Source organism: Schistocerca cancellata, chromosome 1 (genome assembly GCF_023864275.1).
Source record: "Schistocerca cancellata isolate TAMUIC-IGC-003103 chromosome 1, iqSchCanc2.1, whole genome shotgun sequence".
In the NCBI taxonomy this organism is placed as follows: Eukaryota; Metazoa; Arthropoda; class Insecta; order Orthoptera; family Acrididae; genus Schistocerca; species Schistocerca cancellata.
The window spans coordinates 1098008103-1098035543 of NC_064626.1; the positions used below are offsets into that span (position 1 = coordinate 1098008103).

Genomic DNA, 27441 nt, shown 5'->3' on the forward strand with positions numbered 1-27441 from the left:
GAAGTAACACAAATACAGCTTTATTCATAAACCTCTGAACAGTAACACAAATTGGCCTCACACATAACAAGACAAAAGAGTCATACAGAAGGTGCAGCATAAGCGATACACAAAACAATTGACGTGACTGTTACAAAATAAAACAACATTGTGAGTGTGAGTCAATGCAGCTCCTTGCATATATAGACACAAGTCACTGGTGGACAGTGTGGGGGATGTGATGCCATGTGCAAGCTTCCTACGGGTGGCCTTAGTGCTCGGCTAATGCTGAAACAGTTGGCAGTTGATTTAAGTAGACACACATGGCCACACTACACTTGGCTTACTAAAACTCACACACTCTAATAGCAGGGTATGGCACACCTCTCCTTCATGCAAAGAAGGCACCCAGATGAGGGAGGAGAAGCTGGTGATCCAATGAGAGACATATCTGTCAGATACAGTATGGCAGGAATATGGTTTCCATGGTGGGGGGTGGGACATTGTGTTTAGATTAGATTAGATTTACTTTCATTCCAATTCATCCGTAGTGAGGAGGTCCTCCAGGATGTGGAACATGTCAGAAAAACAACAATACATGACAAATATTTACAACTAAAACAAATAAGCTAATGTACCATTTCACAGGTCCCAAGTGGAATGATCGTCATTTTTTAATGAATACTAAGAGTCATTTTACAAATACTAATGCGCTGAATTTAAAATAAAAAAGTTTTTTATTTATTTATAAGGTAATAAACATGTAATACAACTACTGTAATACTTATTTACAATGAACACATTACTGCACTGAAATGGTGCAGAAGTTAGATTATACTTACACACACACACACACACACACACACACACACACACACACACAGAGAGAGAGAGAGAGAGAGAGAGAGAGAGAGAGAGAGAGACACAAATTTTCAATGAACACATTACTGCACTGAAATTGTGCAGAAGTTATGTTGTACTTATATACAAATCAGTTGGTTTTACTAAGAAATTCATCAATGGAGTAGAAGGAGTTGGCCATCAATAAATCCTTTAGGCTTCTCTTAAACTGAATTTCATTGGTTGTTAAGCTTTTTATGGCTGCTGGCAAGTTATTGAAAATGTGTGTTCCTGAATAATGCACACCTTTTTGTACAAGACTAAGTGACTTTAAATCCTTGTGAAGATTATTCTTATTTCTAGTATTGATTCCATGAATTGAGCTGTTGGTTTGAAAAAGTGATATATTTTTAATGACAAATTTCATTAAGGTATAAATATATTGGGCAGCAGTAGTTAGTATCCCTAATTCCCTAAACAGGCTTCTGCAGGATGTTCTTGAGTTCACACCACATATAACTCTTACTGCACGTTTTTGTGCCCGGAAAATTTTAGCTTGGCTTGATGAATTACCCCAAAAAATAATCCATATGACATTATGGAGTGAAAGTAAGCATAGCATGCCAGCTTTTTCATTTTTATATCCCCTATGTCTGACAAAATTTGCATTGCAAACAGAGATTTGTTAAGACGCTTCAGCAGTTCTGTGGTGTGCTCCTCCCAGTTGAATTTATTATCAAGCTGTAATCCCAAGAATTTAACACTCTCCACTTCTTCTATCTTCTTGTCATCATATGTTAGACATATACTCTTGGGACACCCCTTACAAGTTCTGAACTGCATGTAGTGTGTTTTTTCAAAGTTTAGTGACAAAGAATTGGCTAGGAACCAGTGATTAATGTCCACAAATATTTTATTGGCTGATCTTTCTAAGACTACACTTGATTTGCTGATGACAGCACCAAGGAGGAGGGTGCCATCGCCATGTTTGCATTGTCATCCGAAGGTAGGACCCAGTGTGGAGGAGATGGAGCTGGACTCACCAGCAATGATGGCTGAGGCGATGATAGTGAGGGAACCAGTGGAGGCGGCCCAAATGGAACAGCAGGCTGCAGCAATGGACGTGAGTCTGGAGACTGGTCAGCACCTGGCATCAGGAAGCAGGAACCCCAGGCTGCTGCATCTACAGGAGGCAGTCAATGGGATGGGGACATCTCCACAGCAGGTGATGCAGGTTGCAGTGATGAGGGCTGCACACATGAAGAGGTAGCTTCTGGGAATGAGCAGAGGTGCAAATAATCAAAGTAGCATGCCACCAACCCATTGGCCATACAGACATCTCAAAGATGGCCTCTTTGATGGCCAGTATTCACTTGGGCCGGCAACCAAACCTTCACGCCCCACCCGTCAATTGTGGTGTGAAGCAGCCGGTTGAACCTGACAGGTGTGGCACAGGCCACAGAAGGTGAAGGAGCATAAGTGGCTGCTGACCATGAAGCAACTCAGCTGGGATCTGCTCCCCAATAGTGGTGAAGTGATAAGAGCACAGAAAATGGAGAAGGGCATCATCCAGCAAAGAATCTACAAAACTTTTTCTTTTGGGACTTGAACATATGCTCACCATTTGATTGAGGGTGGAATGATGGAGACGTAACATGACTTTGACAGCAAAAAAACAGTTGAAAGGTGTGAGAAATGAACTGGAGCTCATTATCAAAAATTAAGGTACAATGCAACACCTCAATAGAAAAACCCCTCAAAAGCATATGAATCGTGACTACAGCTGACACTGACACACCGCAGAATGTAAGGACACCAGGAAAATGCATTCACAAGAAATAGCCAATATGAATTCAAGAAGGGACCCACAAAGTATACATGAATGCATTCCCCTAGCTGGTACGGAGCGGGCCAGTGGGATAGAGGCACTCTGGGACTGCTTTATGTAGGATGCACTGCTCACAAGCCAAGACAATGTTGCCACCAATCCCTGGCCTAGCTAACAGTTTAGTGCAGTAAATTACCTAATGGCCCTGATGGAGAAGGCATAGGATCTTGTGCCATAATGCAGTGGGAATGACTACTTTGGGAGTGTTCTTCCCTGGACAATAGCAATACACCATGAAAAACAGAAAGGCAATACCATAAGGAAAAACAGTTTCAAAGGGATTTCATAGCCCAACCCAGTGTTTTATCTGGCCAGCCCTGTTGAACAAACAGAACCACCTGGCAGAGAACTGGCTTGGAGGCAATGGCAGCTGCAATGGACAAACTCATAACTATGAAAATAATGACTGTGGCATGTGTTTCAGTATCAATATAAGAGCAAAGCAATTCTCCACAACTGTAGTCAGGATCAGGACCCACAGGAAGGCAGGACAAGGTGACTGCATTGTCACATTTAGAAGTAGGTAAAAAATGGATTTCATAATTGTCATTAGACAATAACAGCATCCAGTGTTGTAGGCAGTGTACTGTCTTGTCAGGCAAGGATGTGTGAAGGTTCATCAAGGTAACCAAGGGGTATGTGGTCAATAATAAGGTGAAACTTGGAATCATACAAAACAACATGAGTTTTCTGGAGAGCACAGGCTATGGCAAGAGCCTTTTTTACCACCTGAGAGTGCTGCTGGGCTGGATTGAAAGATTTAGAGGCAAAAGCAACAGATCGTTCAGAGCTGTCAGCATATCAGTGCACTAGGACTGCATAGAGGCTGTCATGTGAGGCATCATCACCAAAACTAAGTACTGGTCTGGAGGGAACATAGCTAAACATAGGGATGAGAATAGTTTGGAATACAATATTTGAAAAGCATGTTCACATTCCAGGCTCCAGCAAAGAGGTACATTCTTGTTTAACAAGACATACAACAGGTGGTCCAATGTGGCTGCTGGGCAGGAATTTATGGTAGGAGGATATCTTCCTTAGGAAGGCATGATGCTCCTCCACGGACAAGGGGCGAGGCACAGATGTAACAGCAGAGATGTGGTCTGGCACAGGGCAAACCCCATCTGATGAGACTTTAAACCCCAAATAAACAGTGGAAGGCTGGGAAAACAGAGATTTCCAAAGGTTCCACTGCAAGCATGAGGACTGTGAGACAGAAGATAAAGGGCACAAATTTTGTAAGTGATCTACTGTGGAGGAGCCCTTGGCAACAATATCATACAGATAATTAATGGAATACCAGACAGACATAGTCAGTTGTCTAAAATCATTGGAAAATAGCAGGGGAGCTAGCCACACCAAAAGGCCTATCCAAAACTAGAACTCGCCAAGACTATTCATCCACAGGAACCTGAGGAACTTGCAGATATGCTTCAGACAAATCAATTTTAGAAAATTACTGACCACCCAATTTTTTGTCAACAGTTCCTCCTGCTTTGGGAGAGGATATGTATCCATGACTGACTCCATGCACTAGTAGCACGATACAGCATAAAGAAATTTGAGTCTGTTTCTGTGATTACATTTGTACTTATGATTACATTTTTTGATAGTCTACTAGGAAGTGTTTACTGTCTTTTGTGAGTATAATTATGATGTATCTATTACAAACAGCCTCAAACAGCTCATTTTTCATAAATTGTGGTCAAGTTCACAGTTAAAATTTTCTCTAACATTGTTAGTAAGCTTTTCATTTTCTATGCATTATTGAAAAATATTATGCTAAGTTTTGGCAGTGATTTTCATCTACATTTTACTGTACATCGCTTCAAAAGTTTGCTATTCTATGATCATTATGACAGATGTATTTTTTTGTATTTGTTTCAAAGTTTGATTGTCAGTAGGGCTTTGCTAACATTCTATGATGCATCACCGTTAATGTTGTCCACATTCACCTTTGTACAATGGTAGATCACACTTAGGTAGATCATGGACATTCTTTGATGCTTGCTGCTAATATTAGAGACTTTCACCCATACACCAAGCAAGAGGACTGATACATATGAGAGGTATTTCTCTACAATCTCCCCCAAGAGAAGTATTTACATTCCATAAGCTCCACCGTTTATAGAATCATTTACGCCTTTGCATGGGTTAGACTTAGGTTAGGCACACAGCACACTAATTAAAGATGTGTCACAGTATTAATTAAACTTTATTATACTTTTGTCATCTTTCTTGGATGAACTGGATGTTTTTGATCATGGCTTTGTTTCAGCATTTGTAACTTGGATTTTTCATTTGCATGGGGAATCCACAGATAGAAATTTAAGAATTCTAGGGATATGAGTTAACTTTTGCTGCAGTCAATACGAGAAAAAATAAAACATCTGTGAGGTGTGACAGTATGTGGTTAAGCATCTCTTGGCTCAAAAGTGAATTTTACAGTTGCCTGTTTGGAGCATGCACCAGTCCAGCAGCAGTTAGCGTAGAGACTTCAGATGTGTCTGATGGCAGACACTCTTTCAGAGGAAGTCATTGTCATTGGCACTGACATCATCATTGTTGTCATCATTGTCATCCTCCACCTCCTCCTCCTCCTTCTTCTTATTGAAACATTTCTGCTTGTACAGGTTTTTCACAGGACCACTTTCAAGCTTCCCTTTTCTCCCACAGTCTATCCTTTAGCATCTCCTCCCACAGCTGGCCCCTTTAGTTCACATCCTCCTCCACCTGGGCTCTTTAGCTAGTTCATGGTCTTCCTGTTGGACTTCACACAGATTCCATCTGTTCTACTTCTAAGTCTTCCTGGTCCCACTCTTTTAATATGGTCAAACCATTTATGCCTACAGTGCTCCATAGTTTCTTTTAGGGATTTGATCTGCAGGGCGTTTTGTGTTGTTTTGTTCCTTATCCTGTCTCTTCTCTTCTTACCCAGGATCATTAGTAAAAAGTGTATCTCTGTTTCCTGAAAGAAATTTTTATTCTGCAGTGGAGTGTGTGCTGATATGACACTTCCTCACAGATTAAAATGGTGTGCCAGACCAAGACTCGAAGTCAGGACCTTTGCCTTTCATGGGAAAGTGAACTACTGTCCAAGTTACTCAAGCGCAACTCACAACCCATCCTCATAGCTTTACTTCTTCTAGTATCTCATTTCCTACCTTCCAAATTTCACAGAAGCTCTCCTGCGAACCTTGCAAGAATAGCACTTCTGGAAGATAGGATATTGTGGAGGTAGAAGACGAGGTACTAAAGGAAGTAAAGCTGTGAGGAATGGTTGTGAGTCATGCATGTGTAGCTCAGTTGGTTGAGCACTTGCCCATGAAAGGCAAAGGTCCCAAGTTCGAGTCTTGGTCTGGCACTCGGTTTTAATCTGCCTGGAAGTTGGATCTCTGTTGCTTGTATTCTGCTCAGATCTTTCTTTGTCCATTTCCAACATTCTGATCCATAGCTCAAAATGGGAAGATAATAATACACTCCTGGAAATTGAAATAAGAACACCGTGAATTGGCCGGCCAGCGTGGTCGAGCGTTTCTAGGCGCGTCAGTTTGGAAGCGCGAGACCGCTACGGTCGCAGGTTCGAATCCTGCCTCGGGCATGGATGTGTGTGATGTCCTTAGGTTAGTTAGGTTTAAGTAGTTCTAAGTTCTAGGGGACTGATGACCTAAGATGTTAAGTCCCATAGTGCTCAGAGCCAACACCGTGAATTCATTGTCCCAGGAAGGGGAAACTTTATTGACACATTCCTGGGGTCAGATACATCACATGATCACACTGACAGAACCACAGGCACATAGACACAGGCAACAGAGCATGCACAATGTCGGCACTAGTACAGTGTATATCCACCTTTCGCAGCAATGCAGGCTGCTATTCTCCCATGGAGACGATCGTAGAGATGCTGGATGTAGTCCTGTGGAACGGCTTGCCATGCCATTTCCACCTGGCGCCTCAGTTGGACCAGCGTTCGTGCTGGACGTGCAGACCACGTGAGACGACGCTTCATCCAGTCCCAAACATGCTCAATGGGGGACAGATCTGGAGATCTTGCTGGCCAGGGTAGTTGACTTACACCTTCTAGAGCACGTTGGGTGGCACGGGATACATGCGGACGTGCATTGTCCTGTTGGAACAGCAAGTTCCCTTGCCGGTCTAGGAATGGTAGAACGATGGGTTTGATGACGGTTTGGATGTACTGTGCACTATTCAGTGTCCCCTCGACGATCACCAGTGGTGTACGGCCAGTGTAGGAGATCGCTCCCCACACCATGATGCCGGGTGTTGGCCCTGTGTGCCTCGGTCGTATGCAGTCCTGATTGTGGCGCTCACCTGCACGACGCCAAACACGCATACGACCATCATTGGCATCAAGGCAGAAGCGACTCTCATCGCTGAAGACGACACATCTCCATTCGTCCCTCCATTCACGCCTGTCGCGACACCACTGGAGGCGGGCTGCACGATGTTGGGGCGTGAGCGGAAGACGGCCTAACGGTGTGCGGGACCGTAGCCCAGCTTCATGGAGACGGTTGCAAATGGTCCTCGCCGATACCCCAGGAGCAACAGTGTCCCTAATTTGCTGGGAAGTGGCGGTGCGGCCCCTACAGCACTGCGCAGGATCCTACGGTCTTGGCGTGCATCCGTGCGTCGCTGCGGTCCGTTCCCAGGTCGCCGGGCACGTGCACCTTCCGCCGACCACTGGCGACAACATCGATGTACTGTGGAGACCTCACGCCCCACTTGTTGAGCAATTCGGCGGTACATCCACCCGGCCTCCCGCATGCCCACTATACGCCCTCGCTCAAAGTCCGTCAACTGCACATACGGTTCACGTTCACGCTGTCGCGGCATGCTACCAGTGTTCAAGACTGCGATGGAGCTCCGTATGCCACGGCAAACTGGCTGACACTGACGGCGGCGGTGCACAAATGCTGCGCAGCTAGCGCCATTCGACGGCCAACACCGAGGTTCCTGGTGTGTCTGCTGTGCCGTGCGTGTGATCATTGCTTGTACAGCCCTCTCGCAGTGTCCGGAGCGAGTATGGTGGGTCTGACACACCGGTGTCAATGTGTTCTTTTTTCCATTTCCAGGAGTGTATTTCACTATCATGATATTTGCTTTGGCAGGTTTTTCCAATTTCTAATTATATCTGATATACAGTAATAAAATTTTGACCAATTTTCTATTCTCTCCTAAATTTCATCATTGATGTTTTCTTTTTTGGTTAATTTACTTCCTAGATACTTGAAAGCAACTACTTCCTTCATAATTTTCCCATTGCAACTTACATGCTTAATTTTCTTTTTCATTTTTTTATGCTGATTTTTATTACTTCAATTTTTGTTAAGTTTATTTCCATGCCTGCTTTTTCAATTATTGCCTATCAGGGATTTAGCTGTTCAAATTTCTTCGCATTTTCTTCCCTGTCATCACATAATCTGAATATTCTATGATTTTCATATTATCTGCTGTTGACTCTTGGTGAACTTTTTTTTTATTATATTGTCCATGACTATATTAAAAATCACTGGCGAGAGTACACTTCCTTGCCAAATCCTTCAGTCCATTATAAACTATTATGATTGTTGTTGTCTATTATACTACTTTTGGTAATTTTTTTGTACATGTTTCTCAGTTGCATTCCTTTTGACAGTTCCAATCTATTCAGACCTGGCCATGAGTATTTCCTTCTAACAGTTCATAAGCCTTACATATATATGCAAATATGATGCTTTTACCAAATTACCATTTCCTTTCTATAACTTGTCTGGCTGTAAATATGACATCTTCCAGGTCAGAATCCTTTTTGTTCTCTTTATTATGGTTCTATCTCTTTCCTGATTTTCTGTAAAATTATCTTTTCATAAATCTTCATGCAGTGCAAGAGTAGAGCTATTCCTCTGCAATTCTCACAGAGGAACTTGGTACCCTTCTTAAAGATTGGTACAACAATTGTCCTTCGTCTGATCACAAGTAATCCTTCTACATGTCCATACTATCCTCATTGTTCTATACAGTCAGTGAATTCTGGTAGCTCATGTGGCTTTGATCATTTCCACTGTGATGTCACCTACTCCAGGAGCTTTGCCATTTTTCTCTACATCTAAGAGCTGCAGATCTTCTCTTTTATTTATTCTGTAATGGCAATATCTCTTACATCTCCCTCTATCTCATCATGTGCATTTGTTTCATCCCATCCTTCATATAATTTTTGGAAGCATTCTTTCCATACTTTCAAAACTTCTTTCTCTCATTACACCATGGAGTTTTTTGTATCTGATTTTTGTCCATGTCCTTTCACATGTTTCTTCTGCTGCATTGATGAGGGCCTGTTTGAAATTCCTCCATTCTTCCTTCACATCCTTCCGCTCATCTTTAGGAAGCTGTGTCTTAATCTTCTCCCCATCTGTCTCTCAGGTTTCTCTATCTTTCAGTTTCCAGGTCTTGATTTTTGACTCTCTTTTCCCCCATATGTAAGTTTTCTGATTTTCTTCAGTATCCCTACCAGTAGTCTGTGGTTTCCATCAAGATTAATGCTTGGGATTGATTCAACTTCTGTCAGGCTTCTTGTGACTTCTTTAGTTATTATTAAATAGTCTGTTGTGGATTTACATTCTAAATTCCTACCACATTTGGTTCACATGTGACTATCTCTTTTGTTATACCATCCATTACCAATTATACATTCACTTCTCAGACATGTGTCTAGTAATACCTTATCTTCCTCATTTATATGATCTTCTCTGTGGCTTCCTATGACTGTTTCATATGCTCTTCTATCACCTGCAATTCTATCATTAAAGTCTCCCATAAGGACAGTCTTGATAGATGTTAAAGCATCTTCCAGTTTAGAGATGAACTCTTCCTTCTCATCTGCTTTGCAGCCTATTTGAGGAGCATACATCCGGACCACATCAAGAATATCTTCTTCTATCATTATCTTAACTTTAATTATTGTGTCAATCACATTTTCTACAATAAGTACAGGGTTATTACAAATGATTGAAGCGATTTCACAGCTCTACAATAACTTTATTATTTGAGATATTTTCACAATGTTTTGCACACACGTACAAAAACTCAAAAAGTTTTTTTAGGCATTCACAAATGTTTGATATGTGCCCCTTTAGTGATTCGGCAGACATCAAGCTGATAATCAAGTTCCTCCCACACTCGGCGCAGCATGTCCCCATCAATGAGTTCCAAAGCATCGTTGATGTGAGCTCGCAGTTCTGGCACATTTCTTGGTAGAGGAGGTTTAAACAGTGAATGTTTCACATAACCCCAGAGAAAGAAATCACATGGGATTAAGTCGGGAGAGCGTGGAGGCCATGACATGAATTGCTGATCATGATCTCCACCACGACCGATCCATCGGTTTTCCAATCTCCTGTTTAAGAAATGTCGAACATCATGATGGAAGTGCGGTGGAGCACCATTCTGTTGAAAGATGAAGTTGGCGCTGTTGGTCTCCAGTTCTGGGATGAGCCAATTTTCCGCAGGCTACACGTGAAACTTGCCCGCACGCGTTCAACCGTTTCTTCGCTCACTGCAGGCCCCTTACAGAGGCATCCAGAAGCTTTAAACTGCGCATACCACTGCCGAATGGAGTTAGCAGTTGGTGGATCTTTGTTGAACTTCGTCCTGAAGTGTCGTTGCACTGTTATGACTGACTGATGTGAGTGCATTTCAAGCACGACATACGCTTTCTCGGCTCCTGTCGCCATTTTGTCTCACTGCGCTCTCGAGCGCTCTGACGGCAGAAACCTGAAGTGCGGCTTCAGCCGAACAAAATGTTATGAGTTTTTCTACGTATCTGTAGTGTGCCATGACCATATGTCAATGAATGGAGCTACGGTGAATTTATGAAATCGCTTCAATCATTTGTAATTGCCCTGTACTTCATTTTCCAGTTCTTTAGCTACTAGTGTGACACCAGTTCTTCTTTTGTCTTTTCCTGACTACCACATCCTTTTCCCAGCACTTTACTTCTTGCATACTTTTCTAAGGATACAGCATTAATATCCCAGTTCTTGCATATTTCTTTCGGTGTGTCTTTCATCATGACCATTTTGGTCATCGTACATGGCAGATCTGCTCAAAGGCTTTGTCACTTTTGGTATTGGCTTTGATCCAGGCCTCATTTGAGTGTTGAAAGCAAATGGATTATCCACTGCTGACTCCACCAGAGCCCCCTTGGCCACCACTTTTCAGGGCTCTGTAGGGCCTTCATAGATACTGTAGCAGTCTGAGGGCACACACAGTCCCCATTGTAATGCCGTACACGCAATCCCTTTCTTCATGCCATTGCCCATCTCCCACATCATGGATGAGGGACTGGACTTGTGGGAGACTGTCAGAGAAAATGTACTGAAAAAATTCAATACATCTGGAATATGAAACAGTAATTTCCAAATAGGGAATGGCATCTATGATTGAAACATTCATGAAAGATGGAATTTTACTTTTCTCATAGATATCTGATCCTTCCTGAAGCAACTTTGCCACTAATGCCTCTCTTTGCTCTTGGTACCTGTTACACAGAGATTTTATATCATGTACAGAATCTTGAAGGCTTTTCTGAACTCTGTTAATGCTGATGACAGTTTCATCCCAGAATTGTAGCAGAGTCAGGAAAGCATAGCCCAACATCAAATTTTGTCTTTCCAGTCTCATGGTTATCTATCTTATATCATGTCCTGGAGAACTTGAACTACCTTTGCAAAATTTTGCACAATGGGATGCATAACTTCTCACATTAGGCCTGATCTTGTTTTCAGAAGTGAGGATTATTGGTATGACTGTTTTAAGTTTCTCTCAGCAAAGAGACTGTTTATAAAAAAAAAAGTCAGCATCCAAGCTCTGGTCTAGCATTGTCAGGGCAAAACATCTATCAGAACTGAGTACAGAAGGCCAATAAAACAGTCAAAAACTGAAAAATTTAGGAGATTGCTCAAAGAAATTAATTGGATGGATGTTTACAGCATCCAAGACACAAATGGAAAATGCAGAACATTCATTAATAAAGTTAGCACATTATTTGAAAATTGTATTCCCCTGAAGGTAACTCAAATTAAGCAGAAGTCTAATAAAAAACCATCGATCACACAAGTGATAAAGATATCATGTGAGACAAAAAGTAAACTCTATCTCATATGTAGGGACACCTTTGATATTAGCATTATAGCTCATTACAAAAATTACTGCAAAATATTGAAGAAGGTTATCCATAAATCTGAACACCTGCATTATGAGAAGAAGATAAATACATCCAACAATAAAATGAAAACAATACCGGATATAGTTAAGTCAGAGACAGGTAGGAGCAGAAATGAGGAGGAACAAATAAATGAAACTGAGCCTTAATATAGACAAATGCAATGTATTGCGAATACATAGAAATAAGGATCCTTTATTGTATGATTATATGATAGAGGAACAAACACTGGTAGCAGTTACTTCTGTAAAATATCTGGGAGTATGCGTACAGAACGATTTGAAGTGGAATGATCATATAAAATTAATTGTTGGTAAGGCGGGTGCCAGATTGAGATTCATTGGGAGAGTCCTTAGAAAATGTAGTCCATCAACAAAGGAGGTGGCTTACAAAACACTCATTCGACCTATACTTGAGTATTGCTCATCAGTGTGGGATCCATACCAGGCCGGGTTGACAGAGGAGATAGAGAAGATCCAAAGAAGAGCAGCGCGTTTTGTCACAGGGTTATTTGGTAAGCGTGATAGCATTTCGGATATGTTTAGCAAACTCAAGTGACAGACTCTGCAAGAGAGGCGCTCTGCATCGTGGTGTAGCTTGCTGTCCACGTTCGAGAGGGTGCATTTCTGGGTGAGGTATCGAATATATTGATTCCCCCTACTTATACCTCCCTAGGAGATCACAAATGTAATAGAGAGATTCAAGTGCGCACAGAGGCTTTGCGGCAGTCATTCTTCCAACAAACCATACGCAATTGGAACAGGAAAGGGAGGTAATGACAGTGGCATCTGTTACATTACCAGATGCTAAGTTTGTCTCATTTGCAGATGATACAAACACATCGTTGGGTAGCTTGCGGAGTATAAATGTTGATGTAGATGTAACAAATGCATGTTGTGTTGCAAACCATTTAAACAAGTATTTTGTCTCTGTTACTGATAGCATGGGGTTGTCAGGTTCAGTAAATGATGCAATGGAATATCTGAGACCAGTGCACACAAGCTATCTCAGTAAAATAGAACTGACACTTACATCACCCAAAGAAATAGAATCCATCATAAAGTACTTGAAATCAAAGCATTCTAGTGGTTATGATAACATATCAACAAAGTTAATAAAAGAGTGTTCATGTGAGCTTAGTCGTATCTTACGTTATTTGTGTAATCAGTCACTGATCACAGGAACATTCCTGGACTGGTGTAAATATGCTGAAGTTATACCTATCCATAAGAATGGGGACAAAGAAATATTGTCAAATTACTGACCCATCTCCCTTTTGCCAGCTTTTTGAAAAATCTTTGAAAAGGTTATGTTCAAGGGTCTACTGAAGCACCTTAGTGAAAATAGCATACTGTCAAAGTCACAGTTTGGGTTTCTTAAGGGTTCTGATATTGAGAAAGTTATTTACACTTATAGCAAAAATGTCTTTAATTTATTAGACAACAAATTAGAGGCAACTGGCATATTCTGTAACCTGTCAATGGCTTTTGACTGTGTGAATCACAGCATTCTTTTAAGTAAATTAAAATATTATGGCATCACTGGTAGTGCTGCAAAGTGGTTTCAGTCATATCTTACTAATAGAAAACAAAGGGTGTCATTACATAACACTTCAGCAGTAGGCAATCAGACATTGTCTAACTGTGAAGAAATTACATGTGGTATTCCCCAAGGTTCCATATTAGGTTCACTACTTTTTCTTGTGTATATTAATGACATGTCATCTGTTATTACCAGATGCCAAGTTTGTCTCATTTGCAGATGATACAAACATTGCAATAACTAGTAAATCAAATATAAATTTAAAAATAGCAGCTAATCTATTCTTTATTGATATTAATAAGTGGTTCATAGCCAATTCACTGACATTAAACTTTGAAAAGACCCACTATACGCAGTTCAGAACTACCGAGAGATTCCCTTCTAGTGTGTGTATAAAGTATGATAACATGGAAATAGGAGAAGTTGAGAGTGTAGAATTCTTGGGATTACAACTTGATAATAAATCTAGTTGGGAGCGACATACTAATGAATTGCTATAGCGGCTAAGCAAGTCTGTGTTTGCAATGCGAATGATGTCAGACATAGGAGATATAAATATAAAAAACTTGCATATTTTGCTTATTTTCACTCCATTATGTGATATGGTATCATATTTTGGGGTAACTCCACAAACGGAGAAAAAATTTTTAGAGTACAGAAGCATATAATTAAGAGTAGTGTGTCATGTAAAGCCAAGATTAGATTAGATTAGATTAATACTTGTTCCATAGATCATGAATACGACACATCGTAATGATGTGGAATGTGTCAGGTTAATAAAAGATGTCTGTACAAGATATTACATTACACAAAATATTGCATGACACTAATGTTTAAAACTTTTCTACTCAACGATGAATTACCCCAGAATATGATGCCATACGAAAGCAGTGAATGAAAGTAGGCATAGTAAGCTAATTTACTGAGATTCTTATCACCAAAATTTGCAATAACCCTAATAGCATACGTAGCTGAACTCAGACGTTTCAGCAGACCATCAATGTGTTGCTTCCAGTTTAACCTCTCATCAATGGACACACCTAAAAATTTTGAAAATTCTACCTTAGCTACAGACTTCTGTTCAAAGTCTATACTTATTACTGGAGTTGTGCCATTTACTGTACCGAACTGTATATACTGCGATTTATCAAAATTTAAAGAGAGTCCGTTTGCTGAGAACCACTGAATAATTTTCTGAAAAACATCATTTACAATTACATCACTTAGTTCTTGGTTTTTGGATGTTATTACTATACTTGTATCATCAGCAAAAAGAACTAACTTTGCATCTTCATCAATGTGGAATGATAAGTCATTAATGTATATCAAGAACAGTAAAGGACCTAAGACCGAACCCTGTGGGACCCCGTACTTGATAGCCCCCCAGTTTGAGGAATCAGCTGATGTTTTAACATTACATGAACCACTTATTTCAACTTTCTTCATTCTTCCAGTTAAGTATGAATCAAACCATTTGTGCACTGCCCCCCTCAAACCATAATGATTTAGCTTATCTAAAAGAATTCCATGATTTACACAATCAAAGGCCTTTGAGAGATCACAAAAAATACCAATGGGTGATGTCCGGTTATTCAGAGCATTTAATATTTGACCAGTGAAAGTGTATATAGCATTTTCTGTTGAAATGCCTTTCTGAAAACCAAACTGACATTTTGTTAGTACTTTATTTTTACATCATGTCGAAACCTATTCAAAGAATTGGGCATACTAACCACAGCTTCTCAGTATATTTATTCCTTAATGAAGTTTGTTGTAAATAATACAACTCTGTTTCCAACTAACTGCTTAGTACACAATATTAATGGTAGGAATAAGAACAATATACATAAAGATTTAAAATCACTTATTCTTGCCCAGACAGGAGTCCAGTATTCAGCAATGCATATTTTCAATAAGCAACCATTAACAGTTTAGTTTCAGACAAGGCACAATTTAAACATAATTTAAAAGAATTTTTGGTGGCAAATTCCTTCTATTCCATCTATGAATTTCTCAACAAGTGCAGTACACCATTTTAATGAAAATTTATTATACTTTAATTTTTGACAATACTTGGTTTTAGAAGCCAAGTAACTACCTACTGTGTGAATGATGGTTGTATGGAAAGCAGATGTAAGTCTTAAGTCTGTAAATAGTGGAAGTTTAATTTAAATCTTGTACATAATTTGACTGTTATTAACAGGATCATTGAAATGAATAATTTACTTTAATTTTTGACAATACTTGGTTGTAATAGTCAAGTTACTAGCTACTGTGTGAATGAAGGATTTAATGAAAGCAGATGTAAGTATTAAACCTGTCAACATTAGAAGTTTAATTTTAATTCATGTACATAATTTTACTGTTTATTGACTGAGGATCATTAAAATTAATGAAACTCAAGTTTTTCTAATTACATTTTTGTAATGTGTTTATCTGACATGTTCCACACCCAGGAGGATCCCCTCTTTTGTGGGTCTATGGAATGTATAATTAATCTAAAAAATCAACCTAAATTTTCATCAGTCACAACATGTATATTTCATTCCAATTTTATATACTTAAAAACAAAGATGATGTGACTTACCAAATGAAAGTGCTGGCAGGTCGACAGACACACAAACGAACACAAACATACACACAAAATTCAAGCTTTCGCAACAAACTGTTGCCTCATCAGGAAAGAGGGAAGGAGAGGGAAAGACGAAAGGATGTGGGTTTTCTATTATAATCATTCCAATTTTACTATTTCAGAATATTTTTCATGGATATTATTTCTATCATAGCATTTTCATTGATTTCACCTCCATCATCCATTCATTTCATTTCAGTGAATGCAATTAATTTGATATTTCATACAAATATTACAAAGTAACACTAGGAGAAGCCTAAAACAGTTCTTCCTTAAATCATCTCTTGGATGCAGTAATTTGCAGTAATGGACGAACTATCTGTTATCCAGGTCTCTTTAACACATCGTTATAATCCAAGATAATAATACTGTCTAGACTACACTGAATAAAGTTTATCTTTTACCACCATCCAAAGACATGGCTTTGGTTGTTGCTGACCAGTCTGTGTTAACCAACATGCAGGACTGGTTTAAGGGCCAAGCAGTGTAAGATACTGCTTGTGGTACATAGCCTGGAGAGGCACCAGAGGTACCCCAGCTACAAGATTCCTATACAGGACGTATGACAACTAGTGGAGGCGAGTTGCTGTTTCAAGCTGAGATGGGTGCCAGAGGATCCCAAGGGCAAGTTTGAATTCCATGTAATATGTTTAGGGACTGGAAAATTTTTGGCAAAATTGACTTTCGTTTTCAGCAGAATCCACATCTAATTTTGTTTGTAAGAGGTTAGATGCACAAATTTAAAACCCTGTCATGTTATGTGCATGAAGATAAAGCCTGAATGCCTAGTGGTCTGAAACTGATGGTTAAAAAAGTGATGACTGGGGAACTTTTAGCCTGGAGAGCTTGCTTCTGCAAAAACGTCAACAGCTTTTTAAGTCCCAAAAGGAGCTTTTTTTTGCTGTATTCAAATTTTAAACAAGTGATTGTTGTGTTAAGAAGCAGCAGCATTTTGAAAAGTAGCAGGATTTCCACGACAGCGAATTGTATATGTCTGTGATTTAAGGTGTTTCTCGACATTACTTTTCATTTTGCTGCTAAAGTCAATAACTATAAAACCAGCAGAATGTTAATTTTGACCTTTCATAAGCATACATAACCATGCTACCCACAGCTGACAATGCTACAGTTAGAACCAACAAAGTACTTCGAATAGAAATAGAACTGAAAATAACTCTGCTCTATGTTATGGGAAGAATTTTGGCATAGTATAAAGTTTCCACATTACATCAACTTTTTAATTTTAGCTACCAGTTAAATGTACACATTTCTTTGTTATAAGATGTTAGGTTCCACAGCTGAATACTACATTACATGATGTGGCAAGTACGAACCTGTAATGTTTGCAACAGCTTTATTAGTGTCGTGCTTGACACACTCACAATGTGTAAATACCTGGGTGTAATGCTGCAGAGTGATATAAAATGGAACAAGCATGTGAGGATTGTGGTAGAAAAGAAGAATGGTTGAGTTTGGTTTATTGGGAGAATTTTGGGAAGTGTGATTCATCTGTGAAAGAGACCACATACAGGATGCTAGTGCAAACTATTGTTGAGTACTGTTTGAGTGTTTGGGATCCATACATGTCAGATTATAGGAAGACATAAAAGCAATTCTGAGGCGGGCTGCTAGATTTGTTACCAGTAGGTTTGAACAACAAGCAAGCGCTACATAGATGCTTCAGGAACTTAAATGAGAATCCCTGGAGGGAAGGCAACATTTTTTCTGAGGAACACTATTGAGAAAATTTAGAGGAGCTGCATTTGAAGCTGACTGTGGAATGATACTACTGCTGCTAACATACACTGTGTGTAAGTACCATGAAGACAAGATATGAGAAATTAGGGCTCATATGGAGGCTTATATCTTATACAGACCATTCTGCCACTCATAGTTGGCATAGCACTTGAAAATCCAGCACAATGGCACATCATTGCATTCATGCACTTTTTATTTTGCAAACACATTCTTAGACACAGTATCTTTCAAAACTCATTTTGCTGCATGATGTGCAATACCAGTAACCGAAGATTGGTTACATTTTGAAAATTTATAAGCAGAAAATAAAGCTGTTTCAAACCATCTCTGATAAAATAGTTCATCTAGATACAATTTTCTATAAAGTAGCATTTTATGTCTTCACATTTTTGATGCATAATTCACATTTGTATTTGCATTTATCACAAAATGCAAATTTTGTTTGCCCCTAAATACGTGGAACACTGACGGTGCAACTGAGGTTTGTGTCTGTTCCAGGACCCCATATTCCAGCAATGTAGCATGCTCCTCTCAAGATGCAATTGTTCCCTGCCTTCTTTCAAAATGTTAATCATCTACCTTAGTATACAAAATGCCCAGAGCTATCACTGATCACACATGCAATATAAGATTGGATAGGGTACTTCCTTCTGTATCTAAAATGAGAAATATTTGGTGGCAGTAACAAAAGTTGTTGCACAGTTGTCTTCAGCAGCAAGCCAACAACTCTGAGCATCATACTGCTTATATTGTGAACTGTCGTCATGCAATATTTGATGGTATTAGTTCCTTCAGAAAATTCTACAACTTCTTATGAAAATGTTGGTTGATATCTGACTGCTAGCGTGTGTGTGTGTGTGTGTGTGTGTGTGTGTGTGTGTGTGTGTGTGTGTGTGTGTGTGTGTGTGTGTGATTATAATTAACACAATACAACGTACCTGACAGATGCCAAAATGGTGAATGCAAAAATAAGTGATACCATTGAAATACTGTAGCCTGCTTTGGAAATGTCTGTTGAAAGTTGCACATATGTCTGTAAAGAATAAAGCATCTTTATAATTTCATTGGTTTCTGAAGAAACATTGTTTTCATTTATATATGAAGCCATCATAACTAACACAACAGATTTAGAACATTGTTTATTGATGATGTCTGTGAAAAGTATCTGCCATGTACACTTACTTGATTGCTATTGAATGTCAACAGATACAAAGCAAAATATAAAAATAAACATTGCCTAGAAAATTCATCTTTTAACAGTGCCTTAAATCTTCAGTATAGTGCAAAAACAGTCGTAATGATTTGTGATATACTGTCTACATTACCATGTTTCAATTAGAGTCTGATAAATTTACAGGACACACAAGCATACACACAACAATATCTGTTGACTACAGCAACAAAATGAACAAGTTTCCAATGACAATGATGCTCACACAGCAAAAATCATTGAGTTAGCAGTTTCAGGCTAAGATAGATACCAACAAACAGTAACAAAAGCTTTACTATAACAGCTGTGATGCCACCAGTGAGAGTATGACTGTAACTACTGGGTGCAGTTCTTCCAAGAACTGTCAAGAGCTCTACTGAAAAGTACAGGAAGCATACATGTCTGCCCAAGCATAAAATGAAATTGGCTCACAGCTCTGACAGCAATTCTGTTTTCCCATTTCTGTCATTTCAGCTAGCCAGAATGCTATCTACAAGCATGTCAGGCTTAGCCACATCAGTGATAGTAGTCCTCAACATTATCCATGGCCAGTAAACTTTACCAACATTATAAGTTGGTCTGTGATTCTTTAATAAGACTGCTGCAGTATGGCGCACTGTTCAGTGCAAATAAAGGTTTAACAAAGCAATAATTTTTAAACTTAAAAATAATCAATAAGGACAATGAAACAGGGTACCAACAGAAAATAACAGAGGAAGCATTTTAAAGAATTTAAAGGTATAACTCTCCCAGAAATATAGGTATCAACATGTATACATCTCTTGAAAGCCAGGTTAGTAATCTATGTAAATAAAAATGTAAATGTTCATTTGTACAAGATTGCAAATCTCCAAAAGTTCTTCACCACTTACTTTGAAATTTTGACATATCATTGTATTCAAGCACACACGTTTTTATTTACCAGGTGGTTATAATTAAACTTTCCCTATTTAATAAGTTATAATAGAGAAACTAATTACCATACAAGGACCAAACTTGGTAACATTAATGTCAAGGACATGGGGAAGAGAAATATAAATAATGCAGAACCAGTTCAACTGAAAGATTTTAAATGTGCAACTATGGTTTATCATACCATTTCATATCAGTACCACTACTGCAACAAAAGTGGCTCAATAAGGCACCTGTCAGTGTCCAGGAGAGTCTGAAAGCACAGGATTGCATACTGCACAGTAGAACAAAGCATGCTGACTATCTTTCTTGATATGCTGGACTTCAGATCATGTGTGAATGTTCCCTTGGTAAACCCTGTCCGTCAGCTAGCCCCACAACCACGAATCACTGGGAGTGCGATCAGGTGATCATGCCGGCCAAGCATTTGGAAATAATTGGCTGATAATTTGATCTTTTTCAAATGTTTTTCAGAGAAGCAGGTGAACTTCAAGAGCGATGTGCAGTGGGGCCCCATCTTGCAATGAAAACTGTTCAACGCATCTCTCTCCTGTAGGGTGAGTATGACATGCTGGTGAAGCATATCACAGTGATGCTGGCCAGTCACACTGCACCTCTTTGATCCTTGAGAGCCAAATTTTTCAAAAAAGAATGGGCCAATGATGAACATAGCCATGAAGCCACACCATACAGAGACATATTCACTGTACAGAGCAACTTCATGCACAGTGACTGGAGGTGAAGATCCCCACACTCAGCAAGTCTGTGTGTTCACCTCCACTGCCAGAGAAAAATGAGCTTTGTCTGTCCATAGGATGGTGCAGGGTCAGCCGTCGTCAACTTCAATACTCAAGAGAAAGTGGACAGCGAAGTCAACATGTTGTGGTTCATATGGTGCCAGTTGCTGTACGATATGGATCTTGTTAATACCATTTGAGAATGGTTGGAAGCAATTTCTATACAGCGGACCATGGGATGTTCAACTGTCGTGACACAGAATGTGCACTGCCTGACAATCAGGAATTACAAACAGTATTGTCTGCCAATATTTGAATGCAATGTTGAGTCAAAATTTCAAAGGAATTGGTGAAGAACTTTCAAAGAGTTAAGATTCTGAATTATGAACATTTGATGCTTCGGTAGGTATACAAAAACACATGAATGTTAGAATGCAACATTATCAGTGAAGAACTTTTGGAGATTTGTAATTTTGTACAAATGAACATTTACATATATATAAATAAAAATTTAAATACTTTGTCTGTTCAAAATCTTAAATATCCAGATGTTCTTCATTAATTGTGTTGAAATATTGACACAATGTTGCATTTGAATATGAATGTATTTTTATATGCCCATTTTTTAATGTATATGTCATATATAAATAAATATGTGAAATATAAAGGGGAAGTGCTATTACCAAAAATGTCAAAAAGTTCTTGACTTATTTACCTTAAATTTTTATGCAATACTCTAATGAACATTCGGCCAGATATACTCTACATAATTTAATATACAGGGTGTCCCATAAAAACTCCAGCACATTTTAAGGACAGGTTCCTTATACAGATGTAAGTAAAAAAGTGTGGGGTAAACATGGGTTTTAAAATGTCATTAAACAGATCTCCTCTGCTGCAAGGTCTTTGCTTTCCATAATTCGGGAGTAGGAAGTATTGACCAAAAAAGAAAAAAAAAGTCTAATGAACGTAGGGTCTAAAATGCACTTGTTTATCTTCACTAGTGTGAAACAGATCTCCTCTACTGAATAAATACTTATAGCTCTTAAGGTATACGTTTTAGAGCCCATATTTCCTACAATTTTTCTCTTGGTCTGGTCCACACTACCGCCTCACAAAATATGAAAAGCAAAAGCTTGCAATAGAAGAAATATGTTTCATAATATCTCAGATGAACTAGTGCTCATATCTCTTAAGGTATGCTCTTTAGCGCCCTTGTTTACTAGACTTTTTTTTCTTGTTTTGGTGTGAGGAACTTGTGTCTAAAGTCTGTTGCTGTTTCTTTGGGATACCCTGTATATAATACACTACTGGTCATTAAAATTGCTGCATCACGAAGATGACATGCTACAGACGTGAAATTTAACTGACAGGAAGAAGATGCTGTGATATGCAAATGATTAGCTTTTCAGAGCATTCACACAAGGTTGGTGCCGGTGGCGACAGCTACAACGTGCTGACATGAGGAAAGTTTCCAACCGATTTATCATACACAAACAGCAGTTGACCAGCGTTGCCTGGTGAAACATTGTTGTGATGCCTTGTGTAAGGAGGAGAAATGCGTACCATCACGTTTCCAACTTTGATAAAGGTCGGATTGTAGCCTATCACAATTGTGGTTTATCGTATCGTGATATTGCTGCTCGCGTTGGTCGAGATCCAATGACTGTTAGCAGAATATTGAATCGGTGGGTTCAGGAGGGTAATATGGAACGCCATGCTGGGTCCCAACGGCCTTGTATCACTAGCAGTCAAGATGACATGCATATTATCTGCATGGCGGTAACGGATTATGGAGCCACGTCTTGATCCATGAATCAACAGATGGGGACGTTTGCAAGACAACAACCATCTGCACAAACAGTTTGACGACGTATGCAGCAGCATGGACTATCAGCTTGGAGACCATGGCTGTGGTTACCCTTGATGCTGCATCACAGACAGGAGAGCCTGTGATGGTGTACTCAACGATGAACCTGGGTGCACGAATGGCAAAACGTCATTTTTTCGGATGAATCCAGGTTCTGTTTACAGTATCATGATGGTCACATCCGTGTTTGGCGACATCGCAGTGAACGCACATTGGAAGCGTGTATTCATCATCGCCATACTGGCGTATCACGTGGCATAATGGTATGGGGTGCCATTGGTTACACGTTGTAATGTAACGGACTACTGAAACTACCGATACCACTCGTTCAGTCACCTCTTGTTCGCATTGACGGCACTTGGAACAGTGGACGTTACATTTCAGATGTGTTACAACCCGTGGCTCTACCCTTCATTCAATCCCTGCAAAACCCTACATTTCAGCAGGATAATGCACGACCGCATGTTGCAGGTCCTGTACGGGCCTTTCTGGATACAGAAAATGTTCGACTGCTGCCCTGGCCAGCACATTCTCCAGATCTCCCACCAATTGAAAACGTCTGGGCAATGGTAACCGAGCAACTGGCTCGTCATAATGCGCAAGTCACTACTCTTGATGAACTGTGGTATCGTGTTGAAGCTGCTTGGGCAGCTGTACCTGTACACGCCATCCAAGCTCTGTTTGACTCAATGCCCAGGCGTATCAAGGCAATTATTATGGCCAGAGGTGGTAGTTATGGGTACTGATTTTTCAGGATCCATGCACCCAAATTGCGTGAAAATGTAATCACATATCAGTTCTAGTATAATATATTTGTCCAATGAATACCCATTTATCATCAGCATTTCTTCTTGGTGTACCAATTTTAATGGCCAGTAGTGTATATAAATACATTTATATATAAAATGTATAACAACAAAATATTGTTGACAAACAGGAAAATTGTATAAGTGATAAGAAGCTCATGGTAACAAGTTGAATATGCAATAACAATAAACAAGTCTGAAAGTCAGAGAGAAGAGGAGATTGACAAAGGGTGAGAGGAAATGGAGATAGAAAGCAGAAATGAGGAGATGGACAGAGAAAGGGGACAGGAGGAGATAGAGAGTGAGGAGTGAGAAGAATACGAAGAATATGGACAGAAACAGGGAGAAGGAGGAGACACAGACAGGGTGGGTGGGTGAGGGTTGGGGGGGTGGGGAGGATGAGATTTGTATGTATATCCAATTCCCATAGATGTTAGAAATGTTTGCTTTCTGCTTTCTTTCTTTTCCATTTAACATGACTGAGACATAGCAATGCATTCCTGGGAACAGCTAGTTACAAAACCAGAAAAATGGTTTAGCTACATGCAAGAGTGTAAATGAGTGTCATGCCAACCTAAAACAATCAACATTACTTCCCATAAAATAATAAAGAACGTAAAAATTGGCATTCAATGAAGAAAAAAATTGAATCAGCTAAGTAATTCCCTTTTTGTAATGGTAGCTTTGCCTCATACAAGAAAATACACATTTATCATTGCCAATTAAAACACTTTACATTCACGAACAACAATATTATGTGAAAGAAAACTACAAGACAGGAGTGTTAAGGAAATAACAAGTTATAAGTTTGTGTAAAAATGGATTATTCTTCTTCCACATGGTTTTTCTTTCAGAACAGCGATAGTGATAAGATTATGACCCCATTGTAGCTCCATTGTACCACAATTTACTATTGCTCAAGTAATTTGACAAACTATTAATTTGGTAAACTTGCTAATGATCACTGTTAAAAGAGATTGTATCAAACTGTGTTACTTATTTCTTATAAATCTTTCCATTTTAATACTTGAACTGTACAGGAGGTAAAGTTGTATACCTGTGATCATGACACAACTAACTGCAAGTTTTTGTCTTTCATCTCTTCATAGTCAAGGATTTTTACTTTATATCATCTACAGATAACAGTCACATTGTATCCAGTCTTCAAAGTTCTGAATATATCATAGTCTTGTACATTCAGCCCTCCCATACAGTTACAAAAAATTTGTTTATTATAATTTTAAAAAATCTAAAATTGCATACCTCAACTGAAGAATCATTAAGGATTTCATCAAACTGTTCAGTTACTGTGGTGTACACGCCATCAGAACACTGTGTGTAGTTGCTCCAATGCTCCCACGTGCCATTCTCGTAACAGTACTTTGTCGCATTTTTCTGTTGATATGTGAATCAGTTATTACTTTTAGGTGAATGAATCAATAAAAATTACCTCTTTTGAAAGTATCAAGAATAAAGCTAGGAGCAGAATTTAACATTACACTTTTTCATAAAATATATTTCTAACAACCAACAACAGGATGCTATTTCAATCTATTACATGATTTAATTGAGGTAATTTTCTTGTGGTGCTTTGGTTCAGGCATTAGGGAAAACTTCCAAACAGATTTCATTACTTTGTACAATAGAAAACTAACTGATTTAGTGACTGATATTGATTAATGACTTAGTACCTGATTCTGACCAAGCACAACAAGATTACCCTTGGCCAGCACATGTTCAGTGAGCAAACTGACTATGTAGATGGCTATCAGTGGCATTTAGAAACAATCAAAGGTCAGTTGCAAGTGCTGTGAGTCTAGCACTGCTGAGGATTGGTGATGGACATATGCCTCACCAGATATGTCCAGCCTGCTGGCTAATGTACTATGGAGAAGATTGTTGGAGGACAATTTGCTATTTGTGAATTCCTGAGATATCTGTCTGAATCTTGGCCTAGGTTAATGCATGTTGGAGGTAGAGGACTGAAGGAACATGAGTAGCGTGTTTGTAATAAGATGCACTACTAGCTAGATCTCGAACCAAACACTGCTACATGAAGTTTGACTAAACAAAATATCGTGGATGCTTAACTCATTATTTATGTCTGCCATAGGCTGTTACAATTTTTTTTTATACAGATTAACTTTACTAAATCACATATTACATTACTGTACAGTAATACATGATGTAGTAGAGTTTGTCTGTATCAACAGCATATCACAGCCTACAACAGACATTAAAAACAGTTTTAGCAGACAGAAATTACATCAGACTATGGACCCAAACACATAAAGAAACTAAAATACTATTACTTTTGACTTGACTGCTTATACCATACTCCAAATAGGGACTATAAATAGAACACTTTAGACTGAATATAGGCTACTGTAGCTGAAAGCAGAACTAAATAGCATCAAGTGGGATATCATTGATGTACCAGAGGAGAAAAAAACAAAGTGGATTAAAAATAATTGCTATAGAGACACAGATCAATACATATACTCACAAGAGGGTTTTAGCATTAACCAGAAAATTAAGGACTGAATTATTGGTTTTGAAGGAAGAAATAGCAAGAATAGTATTAATAATAAGTAAACAACACTTATTTAAATAGTAGAAATTTATGCACGATCAACATTGGATCAAAAAGAAAAAGTTGAAAATTTTTACGAAGTGTTACAAGAGTTAGTAAAGGAAACTAATTCACACTATAGGATACTACAGGATATCATTAATGCAAAAATGAAGTCAAAGTAGTCAAATGACTTTTCAGTAGGCAATTTCAGATTTTACTCCAGGAACAATAGAGGACACGTGCTAGTGGAATTCTCTAATAAGAAGCAAATGTTCGTCCCAGAAACATTTTTAATAAAAATCTCGGACAAAAATTGGACAAAAAAAGGACCAAATCGAATTAAAAATGAAACTATGTGCTGTCAAACCAAGCAGAATCTGTCAGTCTTAAACCACTTCATGGTTTCCAGTGACCACACTCTAGTAAGAAGCAAAATAAAACTGAACAGTAAGTTGTAAAGAACAAAACTCTTGAAGCACAAACCCAGTTCCATTTATTCAAATAATTTAGGTACCAGTATATAAGAGGAACAACACTAAAATTATTGTTAATTTAGTGTTATTCCTGTTATATAACTATTTTTTTACCCATAAAACTGCCTCAATAAAATGAAGAATCTGTAGATTTAAACATAAGAAATGGTAATTTAATAAATATTATACTGGAAACAGTTAGAGATGTTTCAAGAGTGAAGGGAAACAAACAAAATAAAATTTCATTGGAGACCACAAAATCGAAGGAAAGATAAGAAATAAAAACAAATCAAAACAGAAGTTCAATAGAACTGACTGAACTAAACAATACTGTTCAAAACTCTTAATGAAAATCTGTCAGAATGAATAATGAGAAGGTCATAAGAGAAAACATTGAGAATAACCAAAGAGTGAAGAAAGCAAATTAGGCACTTGCAATGGGTAAACATCACATCAGTGGAGATATCTTATGGATCTGTTAGCATGTACGAGGGGATCATACTTCATACAGGTGTCTGAGGATTTCTTTAGAAATTAAATATTGCCGCTAAGCAAAGAAATACCCTGACAACTTATTGCGAAAATGAGTGGGTTGTGGAAGTACTAACACCAGAAAATGTAGAGAAAGCGATGTGGTGTATGAAAAGTAGAAAAACCACTGGAAATGAGGGAATAACAATGGTAATGATAAAAACCTGGGAGGAAGTGATGAAAGCAAAAACTTCTCTGTTAAGTGTAGAACATTTGCATTCAAGAACAGTCTTAGATAGTTTGAACAATGCTGTAGCTGCTATAATTCATATGAAAGGTATCAGGTAAGATATGAGATTTACAAAACTTAAAAAAAAATCCTTGGGGTAGACAGGATTCAGATGGTATAAGGAGTTAGTTGGTACACAGCACCTATTTCCTGCCAAAGTAGAGCTAGAGTGATGTCATTGTGCTAGTGGGGAGTGTGGAGGAGGCTGTTATACCTTCGATTACTTTTAGTAAAATATA

General features: G+C 38.7%; 1 protein-coding gene across 3 annotated transcripts in view; it reads right to left on the reverse strand.

Moving 5' to 3' along the window:
• Positions 1-27441, reverse strand: part of LOC126091856 (parathyroid hormone/parathyroid hormone-related peptide receptor-like) — a 453641-nt gene that overhangs the window by 162429 nt on the left and 263771 nt on the right. For all 3 annotated transcript variants that reach the window (XM_049907147.1, XM_049907130.1, XM_049907138.1), the window contains 2 exons: positions 24658-24789; positions 18798-18892 (listed from right to left, as the gene is read on the reverse strand). In XM_049907147.1, the coding sequence (XP_049763104.1) occupies positions 18798-18892; positions 24658-24789 (227 nt within the window). The remainder of the gene's footprint in view (positions 1-18797; positions 18893-24657; positions 24790-27441) is intronic.